The 17,404-nt window shown below is 33.1% G+C and overlaps 3 protein-coding genes across 3 annotated transcripts; all 3 read right to left on the reverse strand.

Moving 5' to 3' along the window:
* Window positions 1–773: 773 nt before the first annotated feature.
* Window positions 774–1,666, reverse strand: LOC105767972 (thioredoxin-like 3-3). The gene is made up of 3 exons (XM_012587600.2): window positions 1,454–1,666; window positions 1,307–1,332; window positions 774–1,075 (listed from the first exon to the last, which is right to left on the reverse strand). Exons 1-3 carry the CDS (start codon window positions 1,601–1,603, stop codon window positions 856–858), a joined length of 396 nt encoding a protein of 131 aa, XP_012443054.1. The 5' UTR covers window positions 1,604–1,666; the 3' UTR covers window positions 774–855.
* Window positions 1,667–2,640: 974 nt separating this feature from the next.
* On the reverse strand, window positions 2,641–8,470 carry LOC105767971 (uncharacterized). The gene is made up of 17 exons (XM_012587599.2): window positions 8,102–8,470; window positions 7,795–7,902; window positions 6,452–6,497; window positions 6,211–6,368; window positions 6,004–6,121; window positions 5,800–5,882; window positions 5,534–5,593; window positions 5,180–5,434; window positions 4,837–4,933; window positions 4,551–4,601; window positions 4,374–4,454; window positions 4,182–4,253; window positions 3,719–3,781; window positions 3,490–3,642; window positions 3,294–3,351; window positions 3,148–3,200; window positions 2,641–3,042 (listed from the first exon to the last, which is right to left on the reverse strand). Exons 2-17 carry the CDS (start codon window positions 7,893–7,895, stop codon window positions 2,965–2,967), a joined length of 1,527 nt encoding a protein of 508 aa, XP_012443053.1. The 5' UTR covers window positions 7,896–7,902; window positions 8,102–8,470; the 3' UTR covers window positions 2,641–2,964.
* Window positions 8,471–9,500: 1,030 nt separating this feature from the next.
* Window positions 9,501–12,579, reverse strand: LOC105767969 (pentatricopeptide repeat-containing protein At3g62890). The gene has a single exon (XM_012587598.2). The coding sequence runs from the start codon at window positions 12,197–12,199 to the stop codon at window positions 10,040–10,042; it is 2,160 nt and encodes a 719-aa protein (XP_012443052.1). The 5' UTR covers window positions 12,200–12,579; the 3' UTR covers window positions 9,501–10,039.
* Window positions 12,580–17,404: the final 4,825 nt, after the last annotated feature.

Raw genomic sequence — 17,404 nt, forward strand, 5'->3', positions numbered from 1 at the left:
ATTCGGAATGAGAGGGTAAAGAGCATGCTAAGGAAATTCAACTTAGGTCGGATAAGGTAGTAGAGAATTCATTGCCACAGAAGAAGTCTAGTACTTGAGATAATTGATTGGGAGATGATTGGAGATCATGGGAAAGAGTTGGGTGTCGATAACTGAGTAGGCTTTAGAAAGTCCTTTAAAAGTGCCAAATGAGGATGTAGAGAGTCCATTAGAAGAATCTAAACCTACCGATGTTTAGAAAGGCCCATTGACATAGAACCTTCTCGGGAAAGGATCTTACAAAGGTGGACTGTAGTGGTGCATACATTGTTAAGCAAGCAGCAAAGAGTGTGGTCGCCTCAAGGCTTGCTCGCCACTGTATCATTCAAGTACCCTATGCAATCGGTGAGCCTGAACCGTTGTCGGTATCCGTAGACACATACAAGACAGTCAAGATCCTAGACAAGGATATATTGCAATTAAGGAGAACTTTGACTTCAGGCCAAGGATGATCTCTATAAATCTTGATTTGAAGAGAGGAGGCAAGTTTAGGTACCAAAATACCGCTGCTTATGGTCATTTTGGACGTGATGACCCAGATTTAAACTTGGTTTGCTTAGAGTAAAATTTCAGCAAATGGTTACTATTGTAGCCATGATTCTGGTATAAAGCAGAAGAAGAAAGAAACATGGGATTTTTTTTAATCTTGTCTACTATTCTATTCAAATTTGAGCTATAAAAATGTTTTGTGCAATGACAGCCATCCATAAAGGATATAATTTAACAAGTGTGAATAGCCTGAAAGACAGAAGATTGGCATAAATAGATTAGATACATGAAAGCATCCCAAGCCAGCATAAACATAAATGGGGTTGTTCAGGAATGTAACCACAAGCGATCATGAAGCCGCTCTTCCCCAGCACCGAACATCTCGTCCACTCTTTCACCATCTCGATAAAAATGAAACGTAGGAGTGTAACGAATATGCTGCGTTGTTTCAGGACATTCATCAATATCAGCATACACGAATGATAAGTTTGGGAACTGGTTGCTCAACTTGCAAAATGCAGGAAGAATCTGGCTACAAACACCGCACCTGAAAACAACGAGCCAAATTAGAACAACATTTAACACAACCCATAAGTAATCAGCAAAAGTTAATTGAGTTAAAACATCCAAAACCAATAAATAATATCCTTCATTTTCTCAATTTGAAACTACCCATTTCCAGATTTTGCATGCAAATTCCTGCCGTGTCATAGAAACATTTCATAAAATAGCTTGTCTGCGTAATTACGAGGGAACCCGTACATCCAAATCGACTTACCATGAGGCTCCGTAATTGATAACCGTCTGCAAATACATAAAAAAAAAAGAGAGTAATAAAGTGCATATCAAGTTAAGAAAGTTTCAATTAGATGAAAATTTACGAAGCTCATTAAGATATAGAAAGGTAGAAGGAAAGGGTGTATACAGGAGTTTTAGAGGTTTTGACACGAAGAAGAATGTGCTTAAGGTTTTCATCGCTGGAAGCACTCTTCAAGTTGCCATGCTTATTGGGTGGCAGATCCAAGCCTGTGCCTTCCAACCCTTTCTTCTTGCTGCTCTCTCCAGAGTTCTCCATTGTTTGACTTCTAACTCAGATATTCTCAGTTTATCCTTTAAATCTTTTCTCTTTTTCCTTTTCTTTATAGTATTTCTTTGAAATTAATAAATAGCAATATTAATATACTTTTAAATTAATTAGAATAAAAAATTAATAAATAACAAAGTACAATTTTTCTAGTATTTCTTTGAAAATAATAAATATACTTTAAATTAGGATCATACAAATCGAATCTCCTCAACTGGTTAAATCCAAAACCATTTGTGAATTGAAATTTTAAATAACCAACTGAAACCTGTAGAACGAAAGAATAAAATTTTGATTTTTTACTCTCTTTTTTAAAACACAAGATTTTCATTATGTTCTTTTTTTCATTTAAATATAATTTTCCTAATTTTCTAATTTTAGTTATATTTTCCATCTTTTTAATTTCCATAATTTTTCTTATTATTATATAATGTAAACATTAAAATATGTTAAACTAACTACATGTAAAATTATTAAATATTAAATTAAGAATAATATAAATATTTTTTGAAAATAATATGGGTAAGTTTAGAAAATTTTAGGTCATATTTCGAGCCGGACTTAGGTATAAAAATATCATGCTTAAACCCAATCCAACCCATTAACTCTTCTATTTATTAACTTGCAATTATGTATTAAAATGTTTAATTTATCAAAAACAAAGAATCTTTCATTTTCTTAACCAAAAGACTCAACATTATTACATATAAATGGGGATGATATATAGCAACTGCTAGTAGGCTTTGTTTGCAATCTGTCAGCTAAGGCAATGGTGGTAACTGAGAAGTCTGGATTGGTGCCAAAGTGGAAGGATATTTCAGGCAAACCAAGCATGTGGAGGAATACATGTGATTAACACAGACCATGAAGGTTCAAACTTATCAAGACAATCACATCATTTAACAAGATTGTTCCCTTTGGTCCTCCTGGATATATCTCAAATACAAATATAAGTTCAACATAAATAATATTTGATTTTTTATTCTAATTTTTTTTCATTATGCTTCATAATACTTCAAGAAAAATGGTTGAGAATAGAAGTGTGAGATTCCTTGATCTTGGGTAATAAGAACAAGTACAAATTGTTAATAGTCCTAAACTGTCACTCTGGTTTTCACCAGTAAGTTCACTTTCATTGTGACAGCTGGTAGTATTAATGTTCATAAGATCATATACCCCAATACATAATAAATCCTTACGTCATCTTCACCTTTCCTTCTCCCTTCTCAGCTATCCGAAGGCGCTAATCTACCATTTATACTCTGAAACTCGGGAGTGATAGTCGCAGCAGTCAAAGAATCTTCTCAGCTTTTGAAGCTTATCAAGCAAAAGAAAGAACAGCAGGTATTTGTCTAGTTGACTTCAGAGAATGCCCCTGCATTGAACTTCTTGCACAATGCTTCAACACCTGCCTGAACTCTAGATGGATCCTGTAAAACAAATTCGCAAAGCATTATCATGTGAAATCGAGAGCAACCTTATGGTACGAAGTTTAACAAGAAATGCTTTATATCTTCATAATATTTCTCCTGTACCTTGCCCTCAAAGCTAATTACGAGAGGTCCTTGTCTAGATCTGCGGAAACAGCCTTAACAACGCACAAAGAGAGCAATATTCAGCAAAAGATGGAAGTAAATATCATATTTTAGGAAAGAACCTTAATGATTTTGACATCCCTTACCAATGTAAAGGTCTGGAAATTCAAGACAAAGTTTGGATAGGGGTTGAGCAGTTTCTACCTGCATTTCCAAACATAATGATGTTAAAAGCAAAAGAATATTGAAAACAAACCATTTTAAATCAACTCCGAAAGGAAAGCACACTATAACCTAGAAAGCAGATTATTATTGACAACAGCAAGAGATTGTAATATGTACATCTGTTAGATTTGTCGTCAAGCGCTTTGAGGAGTATGATTCGATTGTCACTAAGAAGCCATCAGATTCAGTCAATTCGATCAGACAATCCCACTGCTTTTCCAGCTCGGTAGCATTTGTTGCAGAAAGTACAATTACATTACAGCATTTGATCTGGTACAAGAGAATCATTAGATAATTAATGATTCAAGTTCATTTTCCGTAGTAAGGTTTTAAAGTAAACACCCACCAGAGGCACCGGCAGCTTTTCGTGATGCAATAGTTCAGTGATGCCTTCGGGTAACTGAGCCATCTGGAGAAGAAAACCTGATGATGAGATCACATACAAAAAAGAAAAAAACTACCCAGTACTTGAATTTTGTGTGGAATCCAAATGAAGAAATATATGTGCTAAGCAACGACTAGCGGCAGTGTTAGGCTGAATTTTGGTAAAACCTGCTTTTCTTCTCACATTGTTGTTTCCTTATATGAATGCACTAGCTTTAAAAAAGAATGGGATGTCATGGGTGTTTAAGTTTCCATCTAAACAGCATCAACTCTCCTTGGTTTACCAAAAACTATTCTCCCAATCGCAAAATAAAACTCTTAAGGATGGCAACTGCGGGATATTGAGTTGTTATCTCTAGATATAATGCATGTGCAATGAAATCCAGCAATATTTAGGGTATAAATTAACCTTCAAAGTACTTTACCTCATTTCGATCACCAGTGCAGTGGTCACCAATAAGATGCCTTAGAAATTCCTCAAACTCTTCATCAGGAGCCTATAAAACAGGGTGACTTAACCAAATTTATACGACATTTCTCACAACTAAACCATAAGGTCAGTTGTCAAAAAAAAAAAAGAGGCAGATTTAAGACAAAAGTCAAATAAAACCAGGTACCAGGCGAACCCCAAAAGCCTTTGCCACGCCAGCTGAAGTAACATCAGAATGCAAAGGGCCCACTCCTCCATACAAAAATACCTACAATGATATTAAAAATCAACATTCCTTATCTGCCTGATGCAATCACCACAAATAAGCACTAAATAGCTTTTCAAACAACTGTCAAAAGTTTACCAAGTCACTGACAGATTTACATCGATCAACCTCTTCAGCCACAGAATCTATCTGGTTAAAGAAAAGTCAAAAAGAAAGATGGAATTGTAAGATACACTCGGTAAATTGAGATTGTATGGTTTTCCAAAAAGCTCCATATAAGTTTCCTTGTACAGGACTAGCTTATCATCAGACGTCAATGCAGATTATAAATTCAGAAGCCTAGCCTATATGTGCTATTTCATTAACTAAGCAAAACCATGCAAACTCATTTAATCAAGGTGAAAATTAGAGATAGAAAACTCACATCATTCCTAACAACAGTAGATCGTGATGTCATCCAACCTATAGAATGGAGCTTTTTGCACAATAAAGGTCCCAACTGATCCTCAACAGTGCCAAACCTGAGCTATGTAACAGATAAAAGTACCATAGGATTTCATCAATAACAGTACACAGAGAAGAAGAAAGAAAAAAGGTTGAGAAAGTGGCAATAATGGAGAGTATCTATCTACAATGTGTAGTCACCCGTTCAGTATATTTTTATCTTGTAGTTGTAGTTCCTCTTCCCTTTTCACTAACACTGAATCAACCCCCCCCCCCCCAACCCACAACCACCCCCCCAAAATAAAAGGGTACGAAGGACTTACAGAATCTCATCCCCCACACCAATTACTGAGGCAGTAAACATCCTGTTTTTGTGTGAATTCACACTGTCTAGGCCATTGTTGACAGCAGGAGAACGAGTGCCATCTAGAGGAGAATTCTTTTTAACTCTCCCAGCCCTTTCTAGTCTTCCATCAGGAAGCAAATATGCAGGTTTAAATTTCTCTTTGCTGGAGGTGCTGCTGATGGAAAGCAATGCATTTGGCACTGTATCATAAATGCTTCCAATTGAAGTGTAACTGTGCAAATATAGATGACAATCAAATAGAGAATAGTTTGTTAGTGTTAAAGAAAGAGCAATAGAGCTTATATTTCATGCAAGGTAGAAGAATCATTACCCTTGGTCATAAAGGCTGCAGTATTGGACCTTGCAGGTTAAGAGGAAAGCCCACACATCTCTGACAAAAGCCACACACAACTCAAATTAATCCCATAACAAATGTATGCAAAATGCAATAACATCACTCGCCCACCGAAACAGAATAAGAGCAATATAGTCTAAGCAACATTGCTCCATTTTTTCCACCCTTTTAGGTCTCATGAGATTTTGTATGTTGCAAAGAACTTTTCATTTAACAGAAACGAGGAGAATTTATTGACAGACCTGTATGACCAGTCCAAGATAGGATTTACTCTCATGAAAGGTGGCCATCCTGGTGAGCTAGGGGAGAACTGCTCTTGGCCTACCTGCAAGATTTTTTAAGCCTTCTTTTAACATAGAGAATTAAATAACAGGATTTTACAAGATGAAGCGATATATATATAAATATATATATAGCTCAGATGTAATTGTATGATTGGAAATTACTGCAGTAGGATCACCGATTCGGACACCAAGAAATATCGCTCTGATTGGTTTAGACTTTAGCAAAGCCTCTAAACCGGACTTGAAATCCGTGCGGATAATATCCATTTGCAAGCCATAACTGGTCATAGAAGAAATAGAAAAACACCCAGCAATGCATCAGAACCTGTCAAATATACTGAAGTATAGAATGATAAAAAAAATTCTTACGTCTTGGATGTATCATAGGTAAATGTATTTATTTCGGGGAACACAGAAGTGCTCTCAAAATATATTGTTCGAATTGGAAAATCTATCTGAACCCCATTAGAACAACTTTGTTCCACTCTATGCAAAAAATAGCCAGCCCTAAGAAGGTGCAGCAAAACCTATAACATCAAAGGACGATATCAGTATCAACACAAAAATAGAAGGATTGCTTTAAAAATATATATATGTAAGCTACACTTACAGTAGAATCCTTTCCTCCATTGAAGCTGAAAGCAACCTCTTCAATACTGCAGAAGTAAAAACTTTTAGAACTTGCAAGCATAAGCAAATTTTTCTTTTTTAGCAAAAAAGAAAAGAAAAAATGAATTAACGTTACAGTGCAAGTCCATAAAGAATATAAGAAACTACTTTCTACTACAGGCTGCAAAATGGCTCCAACCTATAATATACTTTTTTTAATATGAAGGATAAAAGTGAATGCCTAGAAAAATTATTACCAATGAACTATGTACTTATTTGTAAGATTGTATCAACTGTTCCAACTTTACAAAAATGCTTCGGGAAAATGTTTAGAACGGGAAAAAGATTTATGCCAATCTAATCCTTGTAACAGAGGTGGCCAGAAACTCCACATAAGTAAGCCAGTTATACCAGTTCTACCAAGTCCACTCTATCACCTTCACTTTTTTCGGCTTACATGTATACATACAAACACACATAAAAAAGAGGAATCTAGAAAGCAACATCCTCTCCACTCGACACGTGAATGCTCAAAATGGAAGTTAAAAAGCAACCTTATTTGTATCTCATTTGCATTCTCATAACACTAATACTTTCAACCACTACAAGGACAGCAAAGAAAGAAAAAAGACAAATAAGTAGAATGCATTAGGAAGCAAAATGCCAACCATCATTAATTCAGATCCGATCGAAACAAACCAGAATAATTTCAAAAGCATCTGTATATGAATCTTTACAAGTGTCGTTTATGCAAACGTTATCAAATTAAAAATAAAACGAGTACTCCTCTGCTATATTGCCTCAGAAACGACTCACAATTAAAGCATGTCCTGATATGAAGCTAAAAATGAATAAATCTCCAAGTTTAACATCAAAAGCATTCCTAATTACTAACAAGACAGATATATTGGACTGAAAAGTCAACTTCTACTGAAACATTCCTGATATGAAGCTATTGAAACATCAAAAAGGAGACAACTTCTACTGGCACAGGACAAAATCATACATTGATGATAATATCAATCATTTGCTTGCTAGAAAAATGTAGGAGACCATAATACATAAAATTACTATCAAAGACCAGAGAAACAAAAAGGGCACCTCCCAATTCTTGGCTCAGTTTAAACATGGTCAACAAGTTTTTTCCTCAAAAAGAAAAATCAAGATTAAACAATTTACTGTCCTCATTTCCTCAATTTCTGTAGACAACCAAATGGAGGAATCAATCAAATTCTTTTTGTTAAAACAATCAGAACCCAGTTGATAGAAAATTCGATTAATTACAAAGCTAGAAACTTCACAAAGAATCAAGAAATCCCAGAAGGAAAAAGGAAACGAACTCACGAGTAAAGAGCAAGAGCTCTTTTAATAACATAGATGGCGTTGTTGTACTTGGTCTTAAGCCTCTTATCATCACTTTCTGTGATTGCTTTATCGATCTCCATATCCACACTGCCACATCAAAAATGAAACTTCTATAAGCAAATGGGGTTTATAAAAACTTAAACAGAAACACCCAGAATTAAACCAGAAAGAAAATAAAAAAAAAGTTCGAACATTGGATCATTGGCAAATTACGCAGAAAGGGTATCCATTGCCCTTTTTTTTCCTTTTTTTTTTTGTAAGAATCCACGAAAAATTGAAATTTCACCTTTTAAAGGAAAGGACTTTCTTTGGACTTCCAAGCTAAAGAAAGCTCTAAAAGAGATGCAGAATCCTCCTTTCCTCTTCCTTTTTGCCTCCTTATTTAATGAGGGGGTTTTGGTAGAATAAAGAACAAAAACAAATTTGAAGAGATATTGTAATTTTTGTTGAAGGAGCGAAAGGATGGGATCTTTTCTAGACGCCACAAGTTGTTTATCTAAGAGGGTTTTCTAGTTATCATGCTTTTGTTTGCATTGACATTTTGTTAGAAATTAGCCCCCAAAAAAACTAAAAAACAGCAGATCAAAATAAAAAAAACATTTTTTTAACTAAAAAAAATTGAACTTGAAATTGAATTAGGAGATTTTGGGTTTTGGCATGGAATATTTTGCAAGAATTAAGTTTTGATGCTTAAAAAGGATGCCCCTAAATTTAGTGGAAGTATGATAGTGACAGCAAAATTATCATTCATTAATAATATTGAAACTGATAATCTCCCAATTACGTTTCTAATCAACTAATTTACCAATATTAATTAAAATTAGCATTGCTTTTAAAAATTTTAATTGTAATTTCTTTTTCTATGATTTATTAGTAATAATATTTTCGAATTGAGCACAATTTATCCCAAAATTATATATTTTTAACACCTAATTCTCTTATTTACTATATTTTGAAATAATTTTTAATATTAAAAATAGGGATTTTAAAATTTTAATATTGAAAATACAGAATTCTGTTTTTATAAAATTCTGTGAAATATGAATAAAATACAACCAATATAGAGCCAAAAGAGTTGTTTTCTTCCCCTAATTTGCTTCTTGTGTTCTCCAAAATTCAAACACTTAATCCAGGTTTCTAAAAGCTATGTTTCTTGGCCAAAGGGCACCATATGGAGAAAGTTCAAGGAAAATGGAGGCTGGGAATATTCAGGGTTCAACCTTTTAAATTTGGCATTGGCTTTACCTTCAAGCCTTTCTAAATTCAACCCTACTTTCCTTTTGTTTCCATGATAATTTTATGAAAACTTCCCAACACAGTCTTACAAATATCAATTACAAGAAAGAAATGGATTTATTTCTAAGATTAGACTATGATCAATATTACTCAAATTCAAAATTCAGTGATGTATGTATGTTTAATGTGGATATGTTGAAGGAAGAGTTCTTAATGTTAACTAGTTTGGCCTGTTAGGAATTGGATTTAGCTTAGGGGAAATAAAATGGTGAATGATTCCATAAATTTGTGCTTTGAACATGTCATTGTTCATGCATTTTAAATGGATTTGCTGAAGCACATGAAAACGTGCCGACTCATGGCAACAGTTTTCTTAGATTATTAGGACCAAGTACAATGTATTTTTTTTATTAAGGACAGCTCTTCCAACAAAATTGTCAACATACATGTGCAAACAATCCGAGAAAGATTTATTAGTTTTCTTAGAATAAAATGCTGACTCATGGCAACAGTTTTCCCTTCATTCTCTAGAACTACAGTTTGGAAGATCTTAATTCCTCAATACAATGAGCAACCATGTTGCATATGAGGTTAGAACAAGGCAGCAAATGAAACCTGAAAATGGCAGTCCAATCTCACCACAAAGATTAGTTGAAAATGAAACCATGTTCAGTTCTTGATCGAAACTGCTGAATCGAACAAGGTATGTTGAATAAGTTTCAATGGTAGCTGCAAGATGCAAAGTTTGACGGATAGCCATCGCAGTCTAATATCTCAATCCTCGGATCAAGGCTTGCTGTGTCAAACTACCATTTTCATCTTGAAAGCAAAGCAGACGGAGCTGTATAATGATTCAGCCGTCACATAACAAGTGGAATATGCCACCTCAAACAATCAGATTACCTCATGTGAGAGACACCATCAGCTTCTGCAGTTCTGCGGCCTATAGTTAACACTTCCATTCATACGGTTATCGATAATAGATAGGTCACCAAAAGTCCTTACAAGAGCAACATCCATTCTTAAAATGGTGGAACCTGCTGGCATCCCTAACTATGATTTCTCGACAGTAAATTTTAGATAGAAGCTTAAAGGCTGAGTGACAATCTCCGCAAACACGAAGGTTCTTCATTATTCTTATGGTTTCTCCGGTACTGGAGTTGACTAGCCCAAATGCCAATGCCAATTTCTCACTGTGATATGAGACAACAGTTTCCTTCTCTTCTTCATCAATATCAAACACTACTTGTACGGTATTGGGAACATACCCGGCAGATTTAAGCTGCATTGCCATATCCTGGAGCATGGATTCAATCCTCTTGTCTTGCAAGTGAGACTTGTCACTAGCCAAAAACCAATGAATGGTCCCCTGAAACTCAGTATAGCTCCACCCAGGTGGCTTCTGGATGCCCTTATCTTCCATCAACTTCCGAACTCTCACAGCTTGTTCCCATTTGTTCGTATTGGCAAGCATGTTGGACAACAAAATGTAATGAGCTCCATGATCAGGCTCCAGTTCGATAAGTTTTTGGGCAGCAACTTCACCAATCTTAACATTTCCATGGAGTTTACAAGAACCCAATAAAGCTCTCCATATTACTGAATTGGCCTCAAATGGCATACTTCGAATTAAATCATAAGCTTCATCCAAGCAACCATCTCTGCCAAGGAGGTCAACCATGCAACCATAATGTTCCTTATGTGGTCTAATACCATAGACATCCAACATTGATCTAAATAATTCTTTGCCCTCTTCAATTAGCCCACTGTGGCTGCAAGCGGATAAAACTGCCACAAAGCTAACACTATCTGGTCTCAGCCCTAATGATTCCATTTCCCTAAAAACAGCTAAAGCAGACTCACCAAGACCATGCTGAGCTAGACCAGAGATCATGGAATTGAAAAGTGAAACAGTCCTTAAACCCTTCGGGATCCCGTGAAACATATTTAGAGAAGAATTTATCTTTCCACTTTTTGAATACATATCGATTAATGCAGTCGAAAGAATAATATTTTGGCTGCATAACTCACCCCCTATGTACCTACTATGAAGCCTCTCACCTAAACTAAGAGCTCCGAGTCCGGCACAGGCTGAAAGAACAGCAGCCATAGTACATTCATCTGGTCTTATTCCCAAATCTTCCATCTGTGCAAAAAGTTCCAATGCTTCACTATATTGTCCTGACTGAGAATAACCACTAATCATAACCGTCCAACAAATCAAATCCCGTCGGTCCATCTGATCAAACATCCTTCTAGCAGCCGCAGTTTCTCCACGTCGAGCATATCCCGATATCATGGAACTCCAAGCTGCAGTGCTTTTATTACTTGCCATTGAGCTAAACACCCTCTCAGCCAAATCCATCAACCCAGACTTTGCATACATATCAAGAATAGCAGTCTTAAGCAATCCGTTAGAGTCAACACAAGAGAGGTTCCTGTAAACAAAACCATGAATCTGTTTCCCAATCCTACAATCATCCAATGATGAAAATGCAGACAACAAAGCAACAAAAGTGAACTCATCAGGCACAACGCCAGACACTTGCATTTTTCTAAATAGACGCAGAGCAGGCCCTGGTCGGCCCACTAAACCATACCCATTTATCATGGTATTATAAGAAACAAGGTCTCTAACAAGACTTCCTTCAAATACAATCTGGGCATCATTTAAATGTTTGAAAACCGAATAGAAATGCATCAAAGCATTCCCAACATAAAGATCCAAGTCAAACCCAAATTTTATGATATGACTGTGAACTTGAACTCCTGGTTTAAGGGTAGATAGTCTTGCACAGGAATTGAGTAAGAATGGGAAAGTGAAGTTGTTCGGAGATTGGTTTACTTGGTGGAGCATGGATGAGTAGAAGACAAGTGCTTTTTCAGGGAATTTACTATGGGAAAACCCCCTTATCATGGTGTTGTATATGAACCGATTTGGGTGTTCAATTTGGCAGAAGAGAATCTGAGAGTAGTTAAGACCCTCTTCGGAACCCAGCAAGGCAAAGAAAGAGATGAGTCTGCTAATGGGGAAGACATGGTGTTGGAATCCATTGAGGATTATTTGAGCATGAACTTGAAATGCTTGTTTGATGGTTTTACAAGATTCTAACAAAGGCAATAGTGGTGAGATTTCAAAAGGTAGCATTTTCAAGGGTAGCTGAGAAGAAAGAACACCCACCGAGCTCTGCCTATGTTAGAGGATACAGAGAGAATATGAACATTGAAGAATCAACAAAAGGCAAATCATATCATATCATATCATAACATATCTTTCTCCTCTGCTCTTACCGGGCAATTACTCCCTGACTGACTTAACAGCTCTTTGGCATTTCCCTTGCAGCACGAAATACAGTACTTTGAATCAAAATTCAAAATTGTTATGACAAGCAACAAGTCTAAGATCATCCATCAAAATTGAAACTCTCTTTTTTTTTTTTTTGTTCTTTCCATGTGGTTATGATCCATGTACCATAAAGCTGGTGTGTAGGCAAGAGCCCCGCAGCCTCGGTCCCGGAGGATTAGGCTATAATCCCTACAGGTTTTTAAATAGTTTATCAGGTGATTTCTGTAGGAAGTGGGTACTCTAATTGTTCATGGACAATGAGGGTGAGTTTGGACGTGCGGCGCGTTTACTGCGGTTAGTGTAAAAACAGTGGTGCCGGTGAGATTAAATACTGTAGCGTGGGACAAAAAGTAAACTAAACACACCACACCCAATCATCCATCCAAACGCACCCTGAATTCGAAAGGCCTCTCCATTCACCTTTTTTAGTGCTTTTGAAGCATTTTAACTGCCTATAGCGAAAACAAAAATAAATTCTTTTACCCCATTACTCTTTTTTGGTAAAAAAAACTATTCCAGTACCTCTCAATTTTAATATTCAAAAAATTGGTCTCTCTAAAAAATTGAAACAATTTAATCCCTGTTAATTTAGAAAGTGAGCAACTAAAAATGATTAATCATAATGTTAATCTTTTTATTTATTTTACATAAATTTGATAGGTATAATAACAAATTAACTCTCAAGATTTACACATTTTATCAATTTAGTCATGATTTAACAAATTTAGCCCACAATATTCTTGTAAATGTTTAAATATTGAGGCTAAATTTTTATATTTTTTAGAATCAAGACGAAATTAACAAAATATGTAAATACTAAAGGTTAAATTTATTATTATATCAATTAAAATTATGTATAATTGATTCGTGATTTTTATAAAGTGAAAAGAAAAAAATAAGAAAGAGGAAAGGTAAATAAAGTGAGAGAAAGAGGATTCCTTTCTTTTGTGTTGGATAAGTGATTTTTATAAAGAGAGAGAAAGAAAAAGGGAGTTGAGACTCTTGCTTTCCTTAATTTTATCTTTAATGCTTTAAGTTGTTAAATATTTAAATTATCAATTTTTTTACCGTGTAGCAATCTTATTTTGATTTTCTATTTTTAAATTAATAGGATTATTTAATTTTAAATTTGTTTGATATATTTTTTGAATTATTAGGTCTCAATGTTTTAAATTATATTTTAGATTATTATGTCTTTATTTCTTAAAAATTTTAACAACCTTATTTTATTTTATTTTGTTAGATTACTAGGAGTCCTTAATTTGTAATTTGGTTAAGATTTTTTTATATAATTTGATCAATTAAGCTTGTTTTATACAAAAATATGTGGATATATTATTGGTCAACACTTTAATTATAAAATGAATGCAAAACATTTATATTTTTCTATAAATCCTAATTTAATTATATATTATTTATATAAAATTTAAAATTGGAAAAATATATGTAAAATAATTCATTTCCTTTATAAATTTTAACTAAGAAATAAATATACCATTTCCTTTCTTTAACCCTAAATACTTTACAACATACCGAATTATATCTTCACCCTAGTAAAAGTTTTTTTTATTTTTAAATTTCATTATTATCACACTTTAGTATTTTTTTATATTGTAATTTTAATACCCCTCACCTGACTTGATTGTTGGATCCGAGCTTCAAGATGTCACATTCGTTATCGGAACAATTATAATCAATTTTGGGAAACCCGACAAATTTTTGGCTATTAGAGAGAGCAAAGACTTCCATGCACTTGCAATAGTTTGCTGAATGGTAGAGTTAAGATCGAAGGATGAGTTTAAAATTTTTGCAAAGTCACAAATGTCGAAGGAAATAAATGAATAGAAGATTCAATGGGACAATCGTAGAACAACTTTGAGTTCATGTTCACCTTGATCCAATCAGTGTGAGGAAAATGAAAACAAGGAAGAAATTGTTACAAAACTTGTAAATCATTCTAAAGTGCCACAACACTATTGCAATCTTTAATCTTTAATCTTAAAGTCGTGTGATCCAAATTCCTTTTAAATAAAATAAGAGATTGTTTGCAAGTTAAGTTAAACAAAATATATTTTCTTTTTAAAAGATTTTGTATTTATTAGTATAATATATTTAGTATTTATTAGCATAATTTATTTGACCTAGAAATTTAACCTATAAATACTCTTTTACAACAATGATTAGAAGGTTCTTTGTTTTTCAAGTTTTGGGTTAATTTTATCTCCATCTTTTGTATTATTCGTTCTTTTGTCATTATAATAAAATTATTTTTACACGTGATTTTCTTATCCTCTTTTTCACATTAAATTTGTGTATTTAATTTTTTAATTTCTTTAACTATTTTTTATTTATTCGTTACTTAATCGGTCCATCACTAACCCCTAAAAGATATGTAGTAATGAATCGGAAGCCATAGAACATAAAGGGTAGATATCCCGAATGTTAAGTCCATGTGAGTGAAGGAAGGAGAAGAGCGTTGAAGTTATTTTGGCGAGAGAATTCATCCCAAAGGAGGCCCGGATTGTGCGGTAGTCACCAACAAAGCTTAATTAATTTGGTTTTATGTTGGGCCTTGATCTGGCAGTCTAATTTAGGCTGTGAATTTTAGACTTTTGATTCGATCTATGGATGAGTAAATAGTAGCAGGTAACTTGTGGCATTGCATGTAGTAGTGGTGGATTTAATCAGAACTAATTGACCCGCTGGTGATAAAAGGTTGGCCTTCCAGCCAGTCAGTTTGCCACAAATTCTTTCCATAATAAAAGAATAGATATCTTCTTCATTCATGTTTTTGAAGAAAAGAAAACTTGATACTAAAACTAATTACACGAGAAAATTAATAAAATAAATAACTCTTAATTTAAAAAAATAAACGTAATTATTTAAAAAAAAATTAAAATAAATGCACACATAGGTTTGATTTATTAATTATATTTTGAAATCTTTTAGTAAACAAATGTATGCATCCATTTTGAATTTTTTTTAGATAATTACGTTTATTTTCTTTAAATTAAGAGTTATTTTTTAATTTCATGTATGATTTATTTATTTTATTATTTTTCATATGTAATTATCTTATTGGATTACCTAAATAATAAATTACATCTCATTAAAAATATTCTACATCATCCCATTAATTTTTTAAATGGTGCTTACATCAAATTTGTTAAGAAAAACAAATTAACAAAAGAAAAAAGAATAAAGATTGATGGCCAAAAAAAACTCAAAATATAATTAAAGTTATTTTGACAAAATATATAAACGTTGGTGGTCAATTTTGTTACTAAACCTACTATTTAATATAAAATGATATGTTTATGGAAAAATAGCTACATTTTTAGAAAAGGAAATAAATTTTAACATTCCAATTAATGATATTTTCATCATACTAAAACTACAAAATGAAAAAAGCTTCTGAAATCTAAATCACCACCACCCATCAACCAAGAAATATTAAAAATATCTACGTAACTTAAAATATGCTTTAAGTTGATAAATTTGGAATTTAGTTTTTAGAATTTTATTTTAAAAATTTAGTCCCTTTACTTTTTAGATTTCAAAATTTAAATTCAATTGTGAACACCACTAAAATTATTTTGTTGAACTCAAGCTCATTATACATAAATATTTTTGTTACATGGCTATTAAATATGTTTTTTATATATATATATTTCAAAATGCACACTCGTGAATTTAGGAAAAGACTTTTAATGTTGTTGACATTGTACTTTACTTTTATTTTTAAATATTTAATTCATATGTACAAAAGTACGAGGACTTGTAGCATATCTTAGCCATATACATATGATAAATTTTGAAGCTATGACATCATGGTTTTAATAGGTTTAATACATAACTTGGTACATGGGTTTGACCTCTTTTTTTTCTAATCTAGTACTTGTACTATTTATTGGTCCAATTTGATACATATATTTAACAAAAGTTATATATTTTGGTACTCAAAGGCAACCGCATTAGCTTTTTCATATTTAATTCAAGCTCTAGAGTTAATTTGATGAAAAACATAATTAGTTAATAATATTAGCAATTGATTTTCATCAAATCAACCTTAAAACCCAATTAAAACACATTCATCAAATTGTTTTTGACAAATTAAACAAATTCATAATTAGCACTAAACTTATTCTATTATCAAAATCATGAAAATTTAAACCTAATAATATTAGCAATTTACATTCATCAAATTAATCTGTAAAACCGAATAAAACACTAAATAGATAACATTATTACTTTTGGATACCAAAATATATAACTTTTGTCAATTACAAATCTTGGACTGAAAAAATATAGATACCACATTAGAAAAAATATAAATAAATTCACGTACTAAATCATATATTGAACTTTTCAAATAATTTAATTTTATTATTTCAACTAAATCTTTAGTTAAATTTTATAAAATTACGTTATAGATGAGTCAACATATATTGAAACATCAGGTGAAGCGGGGGTCCAAGATTTCACACCGTTTAGCAATCCTACCCAAATAAAGTGCTCATTATTATCAACCTACATCCCTTTCCTTTTCTTCACATGCATTCCAATGCGTCTCCTCCAAGCAACGTTTTCCTTACATTTTAACTAATCACCCCACACATAATTTTTACAAATTTTAAAATCTTAATTTTATCAATATAAACCTTGTTGATATGGAAACCGACTTTAAAGTTGCCAGAAGAAATCGAGAAATAAGTGGAACGAGTGGAAGTGGACTTCTTTCTCAGACATTCGGTTTCACCTAAATATAGAGGCGAAGTTAAAATTATTTTTGGAGGAATCCAATTTAAATTATAATTTTTTGAATAAATTAAAAATGTAATTTTGTCATTTTAAATTTTACAATTTTTAGGGATTAAACTGTAAATGTATTTTAAAGAGAGCATAATTTAACTTAACTTTAAATTTTAAGAGGGTCACCCTCCTAATGCAAATTTTCTTCTTCAATAAATCAGACAGGCCTCAAAGAATGAGATATGAAACTTCCAA

This window comes from Gossypium raimondii, chromosome 4 (genome assembly GCF_025698545.1).
Source record: "Gossypium raimondii isolate GPD5lz chromosome 4, ASM2569854v1, whole genome shotgun sequence".
Lineage (NCBI taxonomy): Eukaryota > Viridiplantae > Streptophyta > Magnoliopsida > Malvales > Malvaceae > Gossypium > Gossypium raimondii.